Source organism: Saccostrea cucullata, unplaced genomic scaffold (assembly GCF_032062105.1).
Source record: "Saccostrea cucullata isolate Sc308-1 unplaced genomic scaffold, CSIRO_AGI_Scuc_v1 ctg743, whole genome shotgun sequence".
Lineage (NCBI taxonomy): Eukaryota > Metazoa > Mollusca > Bivalvia > Ostreida > Ostreidae > Saccostrea > Saccostrea cuccullata.
In genome coordinates this window covers 109278-128620 of record NW_026918596.1, presented here as the reverse complement: position 1 = coordinate 128620, position 19343 = coordinate 109278, and the positions used below count along the sequence as shown (strand labels likewise).

The 19343-nt window shown below is 32.2% G+C and overlaps 1 protein-coding gene and 1 long non-coding RNA gene across 2 annotated transcripts; one reads left to right on the top strand and one right to left on the bottom strand.

Annotated features, from left to right (window-relative positions):
- Nucleotides 1–2751: 2751 nt before the first annotated feature.
- LOC134268322 (complement C1q and tumor necrosis factor-related protein 9-like) lies at nucleotides 2752–6325 on the top strand. The gene is made up of 2 exons (XM_062750569.1): nucleotides 2752–2877; nucleotides 5809–6325. Exons 1-2 carry the CDS (start codon nucleotides 2793–2795, stop codon nucleotides 6234–6236), a joined length of 513 nt encoding a protein of 170 aa, XP_062606553.1. The 5' UTR covers nucleotides 2752–2792; the 3' UTR covers nucleotides 6237–6325.
- A 538-nt stretch (nucleotides 6326–6863) lies between these two features.
- Nucleotides 6864–8239, bottom strand: LOC134268316 (uncharacterized). The gene is made up of 3 exons (XR_009992334.1): nucleotides 8155–8239; nucleotides 7876–7966; nucleotides 6864–6989 (listed from the first exon to the last, which is right to left on the bottom strand). It is a non-coding gene; the product is annotated as an uncharacterized LOC134268316 (long non-coding RNA).
- Between the last annotated feature and the right edge of the window lie 11104 nt (nucleotides 8240–19343).

The following is a 19343-nucleotide window of genomic DNA, read 5'->3' as shown; positions in this document are numbered from 1 at the left end:
AGGCACTTACAGATAATTTTTTTAAAAAGTACTTGAAGAATTCCTTTTATTAATACTATGAACTATAGCTGTGATAAAAATAAGTCAAAATATACAGTGTAATATAATATTTTACCTTTGTGTGTTTAAAAACTACAATCATACATTATAGGTGTTTTGTACTTAAACGAGTTCTATCCTATTGATTCAAAAAGATTTTCTCTTCTCCTGTAAGTGATGCATTTTTAAAAGTGTATTTATAGAGATGAATCAAAATGTTGAAATCTCCCAAAGAATTTGAAAACGCCTAACATACTCAGTAGTTTGATATTTCATCGAGGCTGTTTCCATTTTTTTTCCAACAGGTTTAATGCATTTCTGAAAATGCTGAAAATGCAGAGGACCAAATAAACGTATGCATAAAAAAAGAACCCTTGGATATTTGTTTTTTAATATTATAAACGTATAAACCTCTGTATACAGTGTATATGTATTAAAAGTAGCCTTTAAAATGAATCTTGTAATTTTGGTAGATAAATCCAAAATTATGCATGTACATGTACATATGGAGCTGCAATGATTTTGAATGACTGATGCTCATTCTCAGCAAACTCTAAGGCTACAAAAGGAAATATCTTGTAAGAATTGCTCCATCTTTGTAGCAGAAATCTAGATCCCCATTCCAAAAACACCAGGACTTAATGGGGGAGCATTTGGGAATTTCTACAATAGTATAACAAAATTTAAAATAATCAACCTGAAATGTGGATTTATCTAACCTTTAACATTGTACATGTATTCAGCTGTAGAAAACAAAACATATTTTTAATGCTTCGTCAAAATTTTATAAATAAAATACATGATTGTAATATTAACGAGGGATCCTGTAGATTACTTGACACATTCCTTTCCTGTTTCCTCACTTGTCTTAATAAATGGCAAATACTGTAAATGAAACACTGTATAACATGTTATAGCAACGGTTTCTCATATGTAAGTCAACCTCCAAGGTCAAGAGATAAAAGAAAGGACCTGTCTCTATGAATTTACCTGTGAAATATAAACACCAAACACCAACAATTTAAAAGTTATGGCCAAGGTTAAAGTTTAAAAAAAAACAAAACATAGGAGAGCTCATCTCAACGAATGTTGTCTTTAAGAAAGGTGAAGTTCCACATTAAACCACTTATCTAGTGTACATACCAGGATGCAACAATAATGCAATTTAGATCACATAGGGCTTGCAGTTATATATAATGGACTCATCCAAAAATTCAAACTAGTCAGTCATCTAGAAAATTTAATTAGAATACAGCTTTTGAAGCTATTTGAGAGTGTTTATCCCTTAATGCATCATCCATGCAAGTTTGGTTCACATAGTTTCACACAGCTTTTTGGTAAAGGACCTGCTCTAAAATATTTAACCTAGTCACTAATCCGGAACTTTCGATAAGACCTTAAAAACCGAGGTCCATTGTCACTGAAGGCGTTGGCATGATTGGGTCACTGCTCAACGGCCTTGACTGCTGAGTAAAAGTCAAAATTTGTAGCCCTTCACCGGTATATGGTGACGTCTCCATATGAGTGAAAAATTCTCGATGTGACGTAAAACAACATGCAATCAATTAATCAATCATCCGGAAAATGCAAGTCAGATTCAGTATCCGAAGGAAGAATAATACATGTAGTGCCTCATAGTGCACGTATTCAAAAGTTATGACCAAGGTTAAAGTTTGGTAAAATTGTTGTAAAAGTATTTCAAACACCACATTCAAGGCTAAATATGTTTGTACACAGAAAGAGAGGTCTTGTCACAAGAAATATATATGTGAAATATGAAAGTCATAACTCCATTTAATCAAAAGTTATGGGCAAGTTTAAAGATTCTGTGGACAGAAATACAACTACACATATGGATAGAAAAGCCAAAAACTATATACCGCCGAATCTTTTTACAGGGGCATATTCATTTAACCAGCTATGTTTAATATAGGTCAAAGATTACAGTTTGCATGCGATTATGCTTTCATATGATGATAATAAATTGATATGATTTTTGATAAACCAATCTAACTGAACTTGTTTGAATTATCGAGCTTTATCACAAATCACCAAAATGAACTGGATTAAAAGCACCTATATGGTACTTTTGTGCACATTTTTGAACGCAGAGAGTTTGTTGTTCCACGGACAAACCAATGCTTCCTCGGCACCTCATGAACACTCTGATCCTAATGTACACAAACAACTTCTTCATCTGGAGACCGGGTTAAATTCTATAATGATGGATCAGAAACAACAAACTATGAAATTTGAACAAAAGCAAACCATATTAGAAGGAGAGATTGAAATTTTGAAGCAGTGGAAACAGACAGCTAAAATGAAGATAACAGTCCTGGAGGACTCACTGTTAAATGTACAAAGTGAAAACAACGTTTTGAAAGAAAGACTAGACAACTTGAATTCCTTATCCAATCCTGATGTCTACCTGAATGAAAAACTTAATTATCTGAATTCAACATCAACAGTTTTGATTCACGAGAATATGATTCTGAAAGATCAGATTAAGAGGTTGAACTATACTTCAAAACTTTTACCAGAAAACTTGACAACATCAGAAGACTTAAAGAGGCTGGAGAATATCCTCACGTTTAAAATAGAGGAGACGATCAGAGACAGTGAAGAAAAAATGATGAAGAATATGTCTGCCACAATTAAGGACTTTGAACTACAAGACCGATATTCTTGACGTACACAATAACACAGCACGGATATCATCTTCTATTTCCAGTTTGGATGTGCGGCAGAAACAGATGAAGAGTGAGATCCAAATGCTGACAAGTTCACAGCAAAATGACATTACCAAAATGAACGATACTATCATCCATCTCAAGAATCGTATGTATATTTGATAAATTTATAAGAATCTTTTGTTTCAAACAATTTCAAGGGGACTGGACACATTCTTTACAATTTGAAATGTCTCTTTCTACTAAACAAGATCTTCAGTGTAATGTTTTAACATGAATATTCTAAGAATTCAATGACAACCACATTTTTGATTAAATGACAAATTATCTTTGGATAAAGTTTACTTTGTTCAAGTACATGTACAAGAGCATGTGTCAATCAAACGCGTCCCGAAGTTTTTAGTTTTAACATTTTCCAGATAAAGTAAGTCTCCAAAAATGCATTTGATATATTTTCATGTGAAATTGAATACCATTGCAATATATACCCGGTAAGTCCTGGTATTATACAGAAAATTTGACAAAGTATTAACTTTTACACCCTTAGCTTAAAACAGACAGATCTTTTTCCACATGACGATAGAATTGTTACTAAAAATACATAACGTTTACTTTTTTCGGGTGAAGGGGCGAGGGTCGTTTTATTTTTAAAGGTGCTCACACTTGAGTTTTCCGATTCCTAAAAATTTTACATTATTGTAATTTCACATAACATGTTTTCAAATACCTTGTCTCATCTGGTGGATAAAAAGTATTTTGGAAATAAAATAATAATAAAATAAAATAAAAAGATAGTCAAACAATTTCTTTATTGGCATTAGCATCAAGACATTTTTATGCATAAAATGATTACTCTTATATTAAAGAAAAATATTTAAATTTGCATCATCTGCTAGGATACATGGATCATTTACACCTAACAAAACTTCTAAGCGTTCACTTCAATAAATGTATTTATTTAAAAAAAAACTACTTTATAGAATGGCATGATATTTTAAAATTATTACAACAATAAGGATATGGAAATAACGAACAGTATTCAATCTCAACGTCCATTAAACAAATATACAAAACAAGAGCAGAGCAAACACGGACCTCCGAAACATCAGAGGTGGGATCAGGTGCCATGGAGGAGTGAGCATCCCCTGCTGACCGGTCACACCCGCCGTGTGCTCATTGTCATAATCAGGAAATAACGGAAAAAATCCGTAGTCAATTCAGTGTATAAATAATGGACTAACAATTGGTATGAAAAACGTCAGTCAGCATTTCATTCAATGATAAATTGTATTTGCTGACAAGGTCATTGTATCGACCATAGAATTTACGAAATGATGACTTTAAACGAGACTGTTGATATTCTTGTTTCATCAACTTGCTTGTCAATAATTTACCTCGTTTAAGAAATTGTTCATACGTAGAGCATGCTCTTGCGTATCGAATCAACTGAGATATAAATACTCCGTATGCAGGTGATGAAGGTATATTGCTGCATAAGTAAGGGAAGTTGACGATAGAAAAGTTAAAGTCATCACGTTTATCATATAGCTTAGTTGTTAGATTACCATTTGTGTCTTTTTCAAGTAAAATATCCAAGTATGAAGCAGATGTGTTGGACTCTGTGGTATCTTTTATCTCAAGCTCACCGGGATATATCGTGTCGACGTAGGAATGGAAATTATCATTATTAATTGACAATACGTCGTCGATATATCTAAATGTCGAGTTGAAGGCCACAGCAAGTGTTTTTTTCTTTTCACGCAAAAGATTTTGCATAAATTCTGCTTCATATGAATATAAAAATAAGTCTGCTAATAACGGAGCGCAATTTGTAACAAATGAGTCTTCTCGGAGATTGTAGAATGAACATAAAATATCATGGATGAAAACCAATGTTCCGTGACAAAGCTTAAAAACAATAAATCTGCACTTTGCGGTACGTGTTTTGTGTAATTAGCAAGTTTTTGTGATCATTATCAAATTTTAAAAACTGGTTTCACTAAAAAAAACACAAAACATTGGCATAATGACCATTGAGATAGAAGGCAGATCTGTTGGAATGTTGATATCTGGGCCATCCTTGTGCCATATTTTACTCACTTTTATTTTAGTGTTTAATTGTCCTTGATATTACTTTTAAAAATTAACAACCAGTATCAAAACCTAACATTTTTTTCTACAGGCAGCGCGTCATTTTCATCGCCAATTTATAACAAATAGAAAGTTTTGGACAAAATTAAGGCCAAAATTTCGCGTCACACCAGGTTAAATAAGTGATAAATTGTCCTGAAACAATCTTAGAAACATGAAAACAAACCATTTCAATCGTATGAAAATGCTAAGAAATCGGTGCTCATGACAGTTTAATTTCAGCTCAAGCGGTGCAATTACGTGCTAAACACCCTAGGATATTAACCAAAAGGCATCTGTGTGATGATACACTGTCAAATTCCTGGATCTGAATCTCACTGAACACATTTTGGATTTTTATAAGGCATGGCAAAGCCCCCCCCCCCCCCCCCATCCACACAATTTCAACGGTTTGAAAAGATCTATGCAGTAGGTGTGACAGCAGATGGGTTAATCTCCTATTTCGGGGTTCATGGTATCCAATAGTAAAGATTGTCTTGTAGTAATTAGAGCAAGTGGTGGTCTTCCTTCATAAAAAAGTTTTGTGTGCGAATTTTCATTTTGAGGGTACATGTACATCATTTCCTTGACACTTTGCTTAAAATTCTGACAAGATACTAACATGAAATTTACACAAGGTCGAACTTAAATATGCATCATTAACCACGAATTAAAGAAATTATTTATTGTATGCATTTGTTCTTTAAAACTTAAAAAAATGTTAGATGAACACCTAGAAGTTTGGTTCAGTGTAGATAATAACGCCAGCAATATAATATAACATTACATAGTGGTAGTAGTCCTAACATAACTTAGACCTTTACATTACTGACTGAAGGCAAGGTCAAATAATACAATACTTGTGATGACTGATTGAATTACATGTATGCATTTTCAATATACCATAATCATGACTTGCATATATGTAAAAGTCATGTGTATTTTTTAGGTGTTCAGTCCGGTGTTCAGTCTCGTGTAGCTTTTACAGCTGGAATTCTAGGAGAGATAAGCGGAAAACATATATATACAGGAACTGTTAAATTCCCAAAAGTCATATACCAGGTGGGAGGAGGATACAACCCTACAACAGGAATATTTACCGCCCCGAAGGCTGGACTCTACCTTATATTCTGTACTACTGTGGCATATGACCATGAAGCCTTCTGGACAAAAATAATGGTTAAAGGTTCAGTAAAGGCTGGAGTCATGGCTTGGACCGCATCATCTTTTACTGTCTACCAATCAGCCTCCAACCTTGTGGTCCACCAGTTACAGGTGGGAGACAGGGTCTGGATAGAAGTGGAATATGGAAGTCATCTGTACTCATATTTTCCAGACACGACATTCTCTGTTGTCATGATTAATGGCTCAGAATAAAGTACTACTGTGACACGATTACTTTCAATTCCATAGGTATTTTATATTGTCTTGATATTCACTTCTCTTACAAGATATCCAACTCAATTCAATCAGCAATTACATGAAACTAATAAACTATATGAATCAACATTTACTCAAAATCATAAAATGTAATAGTTGATTCTTATATTACATATGTACTTGATATTTGTTAATCAACATAAATACATGTACGTTATTTCATTGTGAATTGATATGATAATATAGTATCAATTATCCATTAAATACCGGTACTAGTATATGGATGTTAATGGCTGTAATTGTAAATTAATTGACTTGAATCAAGGTTATTGTGCTTACACCTTTCAACTTTGACCTTCACGATATTTAAATATATATGGACATAGGTCTTGATGTGGTTGATCACTGTTGCATAAACCTTCATGGGTTCCACTGTCTATAACGCTCTTGAGAAAATTGTACTGAAATCAAACAAGAACATCTTAGTGTGAATTCTTCAAAAATCAATATTTTTAAGAGTGAATTGAAATATACTGTAATAGAAGATGAGACTGTTAATGAATTATTTCTTATTTGTAATTAAATAAACTCTCTTATATTTGTTCAATATAAACTTATATTGTATCTGCTGGTGAATTTGGAAAACATTCTTTCGGGTTGGGGGATGCTTTTATACTGTATGCTAAATGCAGTGCAGTCACAAATGCATATATATTATGTACCTTATAAAAGATATGTGACTCATACTACCTGAAATAAAAAAAGAAACAAACATTTTTTAAACATAGAAAGTGATAGCATATTTATATTTTAGTATATAAGATAAGTTACTCTTTACAATCTAGACTTCTGCTGCCTCTATCCACTTCCACCATGACCATCTCATTGTACCATTGTTTGTGTATGTTTGTGTAATATACATGACCGCTGTGAAGTGTTGGATATACTCCTCCGAAAGTCGGCATAAAAAGTATTTACTTGGAAATTAATTATTTACCCAAGCAGTGGTGACATAACTACGGAAGCGTAAATGGCTCTACACTTGCTGTGTTATAACTTTGTATATACATGTATACTGTCTCATATTTTATCGACTAATCAAAATATCAAGTGTTATAACTCCTTATTTATAGACATATTTTGAATTGTATTAAGATGTTCATATAATGAAAGGCAACTTCTTTTTGTTCAATAGATTTTATTGCTTTAAGTGTTGTCGACTGAAATATATTATTTTTTAGATACCGATCGAAACAAGATAATCATATCTATATTGTATTGTCGAGATTAAATTATATTTATTTCGATATATGGTAATTTTTAACACCAAGCATTGCGTTTTCAAAGATTTTAGCTCCACTAGCTGCAATAATGTAGCCCTCTGATTTTTTAATCCGACCCCCGCCCTTCCCCACACACACACACACAAAAGAGGAAGGGTTACGTTATTGCAGCTACAGTTCCACCCACAAAAACTGAATATGATAAATTATAATAATTTGTGCTCCACTGTAATATGTCATCAAATTATTTTTTTAATTGAACAACCATATTGAACTTTGTATAAAAGCTTATATGATATTTAAGGGAACAACACCATCATCTCCCTTTCTTGTATTTTTCCTTTAGCGCTTACCTGATGTTGAGTTTGCAATAACAAGTTTAAAATATATTTCATCTGGGTTGTTGTCATCTTTTCTTCCAAAAGATTTACTGTACTAGTATTGCTGAAAATGAAAAGAAAAGCATAAAGGTGTATATAAATGAAAGAAGAAAAAAAGAAAATTTGATACTAATACTGTAACATTAAATGCATTTCACCTCACTAGATGTACCCGGTAGTCTGTAACTTTTTTTAATCTAAATATGCTGTACACAGAATTATGCTCTCTGGCTTAGAAAATTACGCGTATACCTGTCGAGCGCCAATGATTTTGAATGACTAATGCTCATTCTCAGCAAACTCTAAGGTTGCAAAAGGAAATATGTAAGGAATAGCTCCATCTTTGGAGCACAAGACTATGTCTCCAACCAAGATTTAGTGTGGGGCATCAAGAGACTTCTACAATACAAAAAGAACACTGATACCTATATCTAACCACCGATATTTGGTATGTTAACTAAATTCTGCCATTACCCATGCATCTGAATTTAATTCCAAATATTCACTTAGCACTGAATTCACATGAAGGTATTGCAAAGTAATTCAATGCACAGTAAATTTAGTTGAACTAATTCGCATTTAATTCTCCATGTGAACACTCAGTTCAAATTTAATTTGCAGTAACTCATATTTAATTCTAATTAAACTTGATGTGTCAGATGGGCATATTTATCTATATATTCTGAAAAATTCACGTCTAGCAAAGCTATACTCCAGATGCTTTCATCAGAATTTCACCTCATTCTTACAGTGTTATCGTACTCCACATACTTGTTCAAGACTTTTAGAATTAATCTTGTCCATGCCATTTTTCAGAAATTATAATATACATCGCTGTAATAAAATACAAGCCCTCAGGGAATATTTCTTGTTGTAGGTTTAATAAAAGAGTTATCCCACTAACAACAAATGGATGTGTTTAATATAATCATAATACCACCGCATTTCTCCAAAATAACAAATAAATTGATATTTTATATGATACAGGCATTGACATATCATGCTTAAAAATAATAAATATTATCAAAATTATTTTTCTGTCCATAGAGCAATATTCTAAACAGACTCCGTCCAGTAATTTACCCAAAACAAAGGAAAATATTTGTTTTCATTTAAGTTTGTTATAAATATGTAATAGCTGACTGCTGATTCATTTTTTTCCATATCACTTATCACTTCATAATGCACGAATAATTACCATTGATTTCATTACAAGGTAAACATAAATCAAAGATTATTTAGAGTGCATTTGATTCGGTTTTTATCAATTGATAAAAACAAATCAATTTGTTTTATGATAAAGTCACATCACATGAGTTGACTTGTTTGAATTGACTTTAATTATAAACAACCAAAATGCATGGAATTACAAGCACCTTTATGGTATTTATATGTACGTTTTTGAAAGCAGAGAGTTTGTTGGTCCAAGGACAAACCAATGGTACCTCAACATCTAATGGACATTCTGATCCGGATGTGTACAAACAACTTCTTCAATTGGAAACGGATTTAAGTTCAATAATGAAGGATCAGAAACAACAAGCTGAGAAGCAAACCTTATTAGAAGGAGAGATTAAATCGCTGAGGCAATGGAATCAAACAGCCCAAATAAAGATATCATTGTTAGAAAGCGAAAACAAAAACTTGAAAGAGAGACTAGAAATCAAGAATTCTTCTTCCACTTTATCAAAACAAAACTTGACAACATCAGAAGTCTTAGGAAAGCTGGAGAACATCTTAAAGTTCGAAATAGAGCAGACAGTCAGAGACAGTGAAGAACAAATTATGAAGAACGTGTCTGTCACAATCACAGACCTGGAACTCCGAGACCGATATTTATCACTTTCTTTGTTGGATGTACACAGCAACATGACAATCCTTGACAACACACTTTCCAATCTCAGGTAGCAACAGAAGATAAACGAAGAGCAACAGAATATGACAATTCAACATTTATCACTTTCTCTGTTGGATGTACACAATAACACAGCAGGGTTGTCATCTTCTTTTTCCAGTTTGGATACGCGTCAAAAACAAATGAATAGCGAGATCCAGATGCTGTCGAATTCCCAGCAAAATGACATTACCAAACTGAATGATACAATCAACCATCTGAAGAATTGTATGTATACTATTAAATTTTTATACCCCTGTAATCAAAGGTTCAGGGGTATATTGTTTATGTCCCTCCATCCGTCTGTCTGTCGGTTTGTTTGCAAAAACATTAACCTTGCCCTAAACTTTTTAGTTGGTGGTTATAGGGTTTTCACAGGTGTATTCCTTATAACAAGACCCTTCTTACCACCAAATTTGACACCTTGACCTTGGAGTTTGACCCACTTTTACTAAAAATTGCCAAATTTCAACCTTGGCCATCACTTTTGCACAGTTGGCGCTTTGGCGTTGATATTTTAGATGTATATTCATTGTGATGAGGCCCTTCAATGGGTATGAATGCTTTTGATCGTTTTACTTTGACCTTAGAGTCTGGACTGCTTTTAAAAAACTTTAATCTTGGCCATAACGTTTGAATTACTAGGGCTTTCATATTCAAAAGGTATGTTTCTCGGGATACCAACAATTATTACCTTTTGATCATGAACTTGGAATTTGACTTCCATTTGAGGAACTTCAACCCTCGTTTTAATCTTTCATACAGTGGTATCATTGTTTCACAAACACATCTTGCTTCCTCTCAGTTTTTTAAATTAAATATAGTAAAAGAGCAGGATTCACCGACAGCCTTATGTGACACTGTGAAATTCTGAAGAAAAAAAATTAAACCATGCATACGTCATATTAGATAGCAAAATAAAGCGTCGAAATGATGAGTAAACCGATCCGTATGTATATCAATCATAAAAGAAAAATGGGATATTGGGCTTGGCTGTGATTATGAGTACCATACTCAATCCATTAGTTTTTTTTAATTAACCCGATTAAACTCCGCAAAAAACAAGACATAAAATGCTATCCCTTAATGTTTATTTCATTTCGTATACAATAAGTAAATTGATTCAAAGCATCAAATCGGCCTCAAACAAAATTTAGCATTAAAAAAAATCTTTCATGATTTTAAAAGCGTCCATGCAAGGAAAGCACGTCAAGATATTCAAAAGTGAATCCCCCGGTAGTTGAATCATTTTAGGTCACCTGAGTCACTCAGGTGACCTATTGCTATCCGTTTTCGTCCGTCGTCGTCCGTCGTCCGTCGTGTGTCGTGTGTTAACATTTGGACATTTTCAGCTTCTGCACTGAAACCACTGAACCAAATTCAACCAAATTTAGTATACAGCATCTATGGGTGAAGGGGAACAAAAATTGTGAATTTCATGGTCCCCGCCCCCCTGGGGCCTGAGGGGTGGGGCCAAAACCACTAAAATTAGTGCAATCTTTAAAAATCTTCTTCCTTACTCCTGGACATCAAGCAGGCTAACTGTTGACATGAATGTAATGAGCATTGAGTCTTCTACCAAAATTGTGAAATTCATGGCCCCAGGGTCAGGGGTTCTAGTGCTAGGGCGGGGCTAAATAGGTTATATAGTGAAAATGCATTATTTCTTTAAAAATCTTCTTCTCTGCTCCTGGGTATTAAATAAACTAACTAAGTACATAGTTATGATGAGAAAGAATGCCTCTTCCAAAATTGTGAATTTCTTGGCCCCAGGGTCAGGGGTTCTAGTGTTAGGGCGGGGCTCTATTGATTATATATAGTGAAAATGCATTGAATCCCTGAAAATCTTCTTCTCTGCTCTGGGGTATTAAATAAACTAGCTAAGTACATAGCTATGATGAGCAAGAGTGCCTCTTTCAAATTTGTGAATTTCATGGCCCCAGGGTTAATGTTTCTGGTTTTAGGGCGGGGCTCTATTGATTACATAGTGAAAATGCATTAAATCTCTGAAAATCTTCTTCTCTGCTCCTGGATATTAAATAAACTAACTAAGTACATAGTTATGATGAGCAAGAGTGTCTCTTCCAAATTTGTGAATTTCTTGGCCCCAGGGTCAGGGGTTCTAGTGCTAGGGTGGGGCTATACAGATTATTTGAAGTGAAAATGCATTATTTTTAAAAAAAAATTCTCCTCTGACCCTGAGTATTAAATAAACTAACTAAGTACATAGTTATAATGAGCAAGAGTGCCTCTTCCAAATATGTTAATTTCATGGCCCCTATGTCAGGGGTTACGCTATTTGGTGTAAGGAGAGGGGGGCTCTACATTACATTAATTCTTTGAAAATCTTTTCCTTTGCTCCTGGGTATTATGCCAGTGATCTAAGTATATATATATATATATATATATATATATATATATATATATATATATATATATATATATATATATATATATATATATATATATATATATATATATATATATATTTATGATGAGGAAAGGTGCATCTAGCAAAATGGTTAACTTCATGCCCTCTGGGTCAGGGGTATCGGGGGGGGGGGGGTACATAGTCTGAAAATAAATGAATGCTTTGAAGTCTACTCATTAGTATTAATCAACCATATTTGATGAAATAACATTTATGATGATAAAATTTTGAAATATGTGGCCCCAGGGTCTGTGGTTCCTGTGGGGTGGGGTGCACAATTGCATGGTTTAGAATGGAAGTGCATTTTTCTCTTAGTTACTCTGATCTACTTATGGGTGTTAAGTAACTATCTAGTAAGCATTGCTAAGTGTATAATTATGATAAGCAATAGTGCCTCTTTCAAAATCGTGATTTTCATGGCCTCTGGTTTAAAACACAAACTAAATTCAAATGTTGGAAAGTTGTTACATGATACTCAGGTGACCTATAAGGCCCGTGGGCCTCTTGTTATTTCATGCTGTCTTCAAAGCAAAATAAATGATTTTAAAAAAGTAAATAAATAGACATTTCAACGTATTTGCTCATAAATAGATTCATCGATGTTATTAACCATAAATTATCAATTATCTGATGAAAATGATAATGAAATTGAAATGTAATTACTTACTTTAAATCAAGTGTTTGAAATATTTTACTCACGATTTTTACTTGTTATCATTTAAGAATTTTTTTTAACTGAACTAATTAAAAAATTACCTCTCATTTCCCCATGTGCACTTTCCAACACTACCACAAATAGATCGACCGCTGCTGCAGCCGATAATAAATTGTATTCTTCATCAAAAAGCATTTTTTTAATTCTTAAAATTTTATTTTACATTGCTGAAATTCTCATGGTCTTTATTATAATTTGTGCATTTACGATATAAATATTGATTAAATAAAACAACAATAAACAAACAAAAATCTCTTAAATAAATCGGACTCGAGGCTAATTGTATGTAGGTCGGCATATGGGAAAACATGGATTTCACTCAAGGCGACCAGACTGGAAATTTAAACTTTCTTGCAGGTTCAGAAAGAAGATACCTGATTGAAACAAGCTTCTGTGTGGGGTTCGACATGTATTTCAAGAAGAAAACAAGACAATAGAAGCGTGAAATTTTATTTCATAAATTTATATTGGTTGACACCCTCCCCCTTACATGTATTCTGCATTTCTCATATTTTGATGATCTTGACCTCTGACCTTGACCTTATTTTCAAGGTCATAAATCAAAGGATCTCTTGCAGTTAGACCCATGTCTTTACGACTTGTTGTTAAGAAGAAGTTTTTAGTTTTTCGTAAACACCATAAACTGTCAGGGGCAATAACGGTTTACGAATTCTTTCGCACAGAATAGATTTAAAAGTGTACTAAATTAGTCGCAGACATTGGTGAAGGTTTTGTACTTCTACGGTTTACGGTTTCGGAGGAGTAGCGAAAACAAAGGTTTACACTGAAAGGGGCACTAACTTTTAGTGGGGTCAATCTTAGGGGACAAGCATGAAATCTTTGAAATGGTTTTAAGAGTACATATTCAATATGCAAAGATGTTTAAAATTTGGTGGAGAACATAAAAGCTATATAAAGAGCTTAATTTATTTATATTTTGAATGACCTTGACCTTTGACCTTGAGTGTTCTAGATCATACCTGAACATGTGTACACTATTTTAGATAAAATATTCGTTTTACATATACCATTCTTTTTGTGCATCAATATTGCTATTCTTATTCAAGGTTCGGTTGAAAACTATGCCTATGTCAAACCAGAGAAATCCAACCAAACCGTGGTCATTGTGGCGTACGTATTAGCAGGGGTCTGTGGAGCCTGCATTCTGCTTTTGTTTATTCTCTTTATTCTGAGTATCAAAAAAGGACGTCAAAGTGTTACGAGAAATTAAAGAGACAGAATTCTGACGGAGTGTTTTACTTAATTTTATTTTAAAAGTTTAAAAAAAAGTTATTAGAATATTCTGTGTAAATCATGAGTATCCATGTCATCCACAAGGTCTGTATAGAATTTTAGATCGTCTTATTTGTAGATACTTGACACTATAACCAAAATTTCATTTCATGTAGGCTATTGCACAAGGCATTATATTATATGGTTGTTTTGTTTAAAACATATAGTTTGACTAGATACCGGTATATTTCAATGGAGCACTAATGATTTATCTGGTATTATATTTATATATTTATATATATTTTTTTTTGGGGGGGGGGGGATGTTGAACTGGAATTTTTGAATACACAACGCCTGATGTTAAAATTTACTGCATGATTTTTGTAACTATAAAATATTTACTAAGACTTAGATAGTTTTGGTTAAAAAATTAATTTGTTTAATCTTGTGAAAGTTTTACGTTAACAATGGTTGTGTATGATCTAAATCATGAAAAGTTGTAACACATTAATATTGAATGTCGACAAATCTTAAATTCCTGTGCATAATGTTTTGTATAAGAATATTTCTAGATTTCTCTGTTAACTCTATAAATGAAGTTTACAATTCCTACACTGGTACTGTTACCCAATACTTAGAGTACATATCTACTGGTCATGTTAAATAGTTTTAATGGTTTGTTTATCTATCAAGACATTTTATGTTATATTATTTTTTTTGTTATTTGATTTCAGATAAAATTGCTGATGTCATTTTTAAATTATGTGCATCCACATTTTCATTTTCTTGATTGTTAATAATATAGAGTAGATTTACGGAATTTAAATGTTTTTATAGGCAGCTACATATAATTGGTTAAAACTAAGGATTGTTTATGGAACGCCATGACTGCCTTATGTTAGATGATTTTATTATATGCTGTGGGTCAATTAATATATGCTGTGGTTCTATAATTATATGCTGTGGGTCTTTTATTATATGCTGTGGTTCTATAATTATATGCTGTGTGTCTATAATTATATGTTGTGTGTGTATTATTATATGATGTGGATCTATTATCATATGCTGTGGGTTTATAATTATATGCTTTGGGTCTATTAATATATGCTGTGGATCTATTATTATATGCTGTGGTTTCGTTATTATACGCTGTGGGTTTATAATTATATGCCGTGGTTTCATTATTATATGCTGTGGGTTCATAATGATATGTGTGGGTCTATTATTATATGCTGTGGTTTCGTTATTATATGCTGTGAGTTTATAATTATATGCCGTGGTTTTATTATTATATGCTGTGGTTTCATTATTATATGCTGTGGGTTCATAATTATATGCTGTGGATATATTATCATATATTCTGTAGAAACTAGGTATTTGAATCCGGACTTCTCGTTTTTGGAGTTGACTTGTTCAAAATGGCGGCAACTGCAACAGGGCTTACCGTAATAGGAATTAGAGTACCAAATCCCCGGATGAGCAAATGGCGTTATTTGTGGTGCCACAATTAAAGCCATCTGCTTATCAGGGGATTGGGTTCTCTCTTTGCTAGTGCTCTCGAGCGCTAACAACTACGTTAGTCCAAATTCCTTGAATACGCATGCTCGTCGTGCATTCTGTGAAAATTGTGAAAACTACCATTGATAGACCCTACGATAACAATTTCGTTGTATCATTAAATAACTGTGTTTGTTTATTGTGTAGTTTACACTTCAAAGATTACTGCATAATTCTAATACTTCAAATTTTCCCGTTTTCTGACAGAAAAGCTCGCGTCATTATCTGATTGTTCTAAACAAAAACAAGGGAGGTTTTCTGCTAGCGCCCAGCTTCACGGTCGGTCATTATGGAAAAACTTCACACGGTCTAGCTGTCTGTAAATTATACGACCATAGATAGACTCTACTATAACAATTTCGTTGTGTCATTAAGTAACACGAGTCTTTTCTGTTTGATTCTGAAGTTTGTTTATTTACAGTGTATCTTACACTTTAATGTAAACGACACAAGAAAAAAACTTAGGTCATATAATGCAAAAATAGACATCTAGCTTTCGAGTTCTACCACCTTCATGGATAATGCCGTCAACCTCATAAAAAATCTCTTTCTTCATTTCAAAGTTTATTGAATTGGCAAGACACAATAAGCGATTGGTACAATGCACTTCCACACTAATTCTATAAAATACACTTCACAAAAGTTTATAACTCTAACTATCAGACTTCATACTTATTAAACATTTAAAGACTTCAGCAAAATAAATTAGTTGACCACGAACCTTCCTTTCTGTATTTAAAAATTGCTACGGAGCTAACTCGCCTATCTTTTTTTTAAAAAGATAAACTTGTTCTTATTACGGTTAGGCCTTTTGCAGTTGCCGCCATTTTTGAGCAAGTAAACTCCAGAAACGAGAAGTCCTGATTCGAATAGCTAGTTTCTAATAAACCGACAGAATATATGATAATATACCCACAGCATATAATGATGAAACGAAAGCATATAATTCAAGAACCACATCATATAATTATAAAACCACAGCATATAATTACGAAACCACAGTATATAATAATGAAACAACAGCATATGATAATAGCGAGACCCACAGCATATAATAATAAATCCACAGCATATAATAATAGACCCACAGCATATAATTATAGAATCACAGCATATAATAAAAGACCCACAGCATATAATTACAAACCAACAGCATATAATAATAGACCTACAGCATATGATAAAATCATCTAACATAAGGCAGTCATGGCGTTCGATAGGTTAACGTGATTACTTTAATTGTTATCAGTATTTCATACTCCCTAACCATGCTTACTTCATGAATAGAAATAAATTCATCTCGATTGAGTAAGCAATTATAGAAAACTAAATAACTATGAATGAACATTTACTCAAAACCATAAAATGTAATATTTCTTATATTACTTGATAGTTGTCAACGAAGATGTACATGTATCTCATTGTGAATTGATAATATAGTATCATTTATCCATTAAATATTTGGATGTTGCTGTAATTGCATATTAATAAAATTTACTTGAATAAATGTTATTTTGTTTAAATCTTTCAGTCTTGGCCTTCAATATATTTAATTTATTACTTCGACATAGTTTTTGATTTGGTTGATCATTGTTGTGTACACCTTTATTGGTAATCTTATAGATCTATGCTTCCACTTTCTGCGATGGCTTTGGGAAAATTATACTGAAATCAATCAAGAATGTTTTAACGTGAATTCCTTAACCAACAATATTTAAAGATGAATTGAAATACATAGTAATTAAAAACGATGTTTCTAATTAATAATTTCTCATTTTAAAGGTACTTGGACACAGATTTGAAGGCAATATTTTCTCTATAATATTACGACTTATATATTTTAATAGCATTTCACACAAAAATTAATTAAAAATATTATTTCATTTAAAAGTAATTAAAACTTCAAATTTTTTGGCGGGTTTGATTGACACATCCTTGCACTTTCACAAATTTTAACTTTATTCTTAATATTTAGGAAAAGTGGCAATCAAAGTACTGAAAGGACTGATACGAATTGATGTTTGTCCAAGCCAGGCTTGGGGTAATGCTAATTGTAATGGTAATGCATTGCAATGCATTACATGAACTCAAAGTAATGTTAGTAATGTGTAATGCCCAAAAATTTGCATTACATGTAATGGTAATGTAATGCATTACTTCATAAAATCCAGTGTAATGCTGGCATTACATAGCATTACACAGCATTATTTTGTAAGATAAGTACCTATTTTAAGAAATTTAAATTGACATGGATGATGGAATTATTGTTAAGGTTATTTATTTTATTTATTTATTTTTATTTTTTATTTTGTTTTATTATTTATTTATTTATTTATTTTGCAAATGAAACTATTGAATAAATTTAAAATGTTAATCTATTTAGATAACATTCCTGTATCTCTTTAAATATACTTTTTATTCTGTTGAAAGTACACATACCTTACATTTAAGTTTTCAAACTTATTTCAGATAAGAATTGATTTCAAAGAATTATATAAAATAGTTTAAAAAGATCTTTTTAAAAAAAAAATGCAGTCATGTATGAGTACATGTATGTAGATGGTACGTAAGATCTATAACTAAGATCTTTCTAAAAGAAGAAAAAGAAACTTACATTATCTAGTTACCATAAACCCCAATAAATATTTTTCTTCTCAATTAAAGCACAAGTACATTGTATATATATATATATATATATATATATATATATATATATATATATATATATATATATATATATATATATATATATATATATATATATATATATATATATATATATATATATATATATATATATATATATATATATATATATGCGTATAGTGCCAAAATAATCAACAGAGAAAGCACATTGTTTTACTCTATGGACAATTTATCATGTCTATTCTTCTTCCTCAAATACAGAAGCAAAGGTTGCGATGTTAACTTGCAATGGTACCTCCCAATTCAACATTTTGGTCAATTTTTGTTCAAACTTTACTCCACAAAGTTGTGTTGAAAAAAATATGTTTGAATTACTACAGTTGCCTTTCAAGAGTTCAAAAGGGCGTAACAGAAATATTAAGCTGAAAATCAAAGAGCCTCAAGTTAGATAAAACTGATTGATTAAATATAAACATATAGGGAAAAAAACTTGCATACCAGTATTTTAATTCAGAAATAAAAGTCAAATTTTTTAGCTTCATAATGTGATTACGTAATTGCATGACTTGCGTGAGAATTTGCAAACATTGTCCAAAATCGTATCAGCATGAAATTATCAAGCAACCCAAAAGCAGGATCATCATCATGAAACATTTATTCTTTACATTCATATGCTTTTGATTCCGTAAATCACTTTCTACAAACGCCACCTACATCTGTCACTCTGTGCACCACCCGCACTGGATTTTATTTAACAACGCTTATAAATGAACCATGTTTTTTAGTATTTTATTTTCATCTCGGACAAAGAAATATAAAAATGTTAATATATTATATCATCTCATTAAATGCAGATAGCAAAATGTACATAGAATTAAAGATATCCTGTAAAATGCACCATGAATTATTATTATTCAGTGGGAAAACCTAAGATTATACCGGTAAAGTTGAAATGACTTTAAATC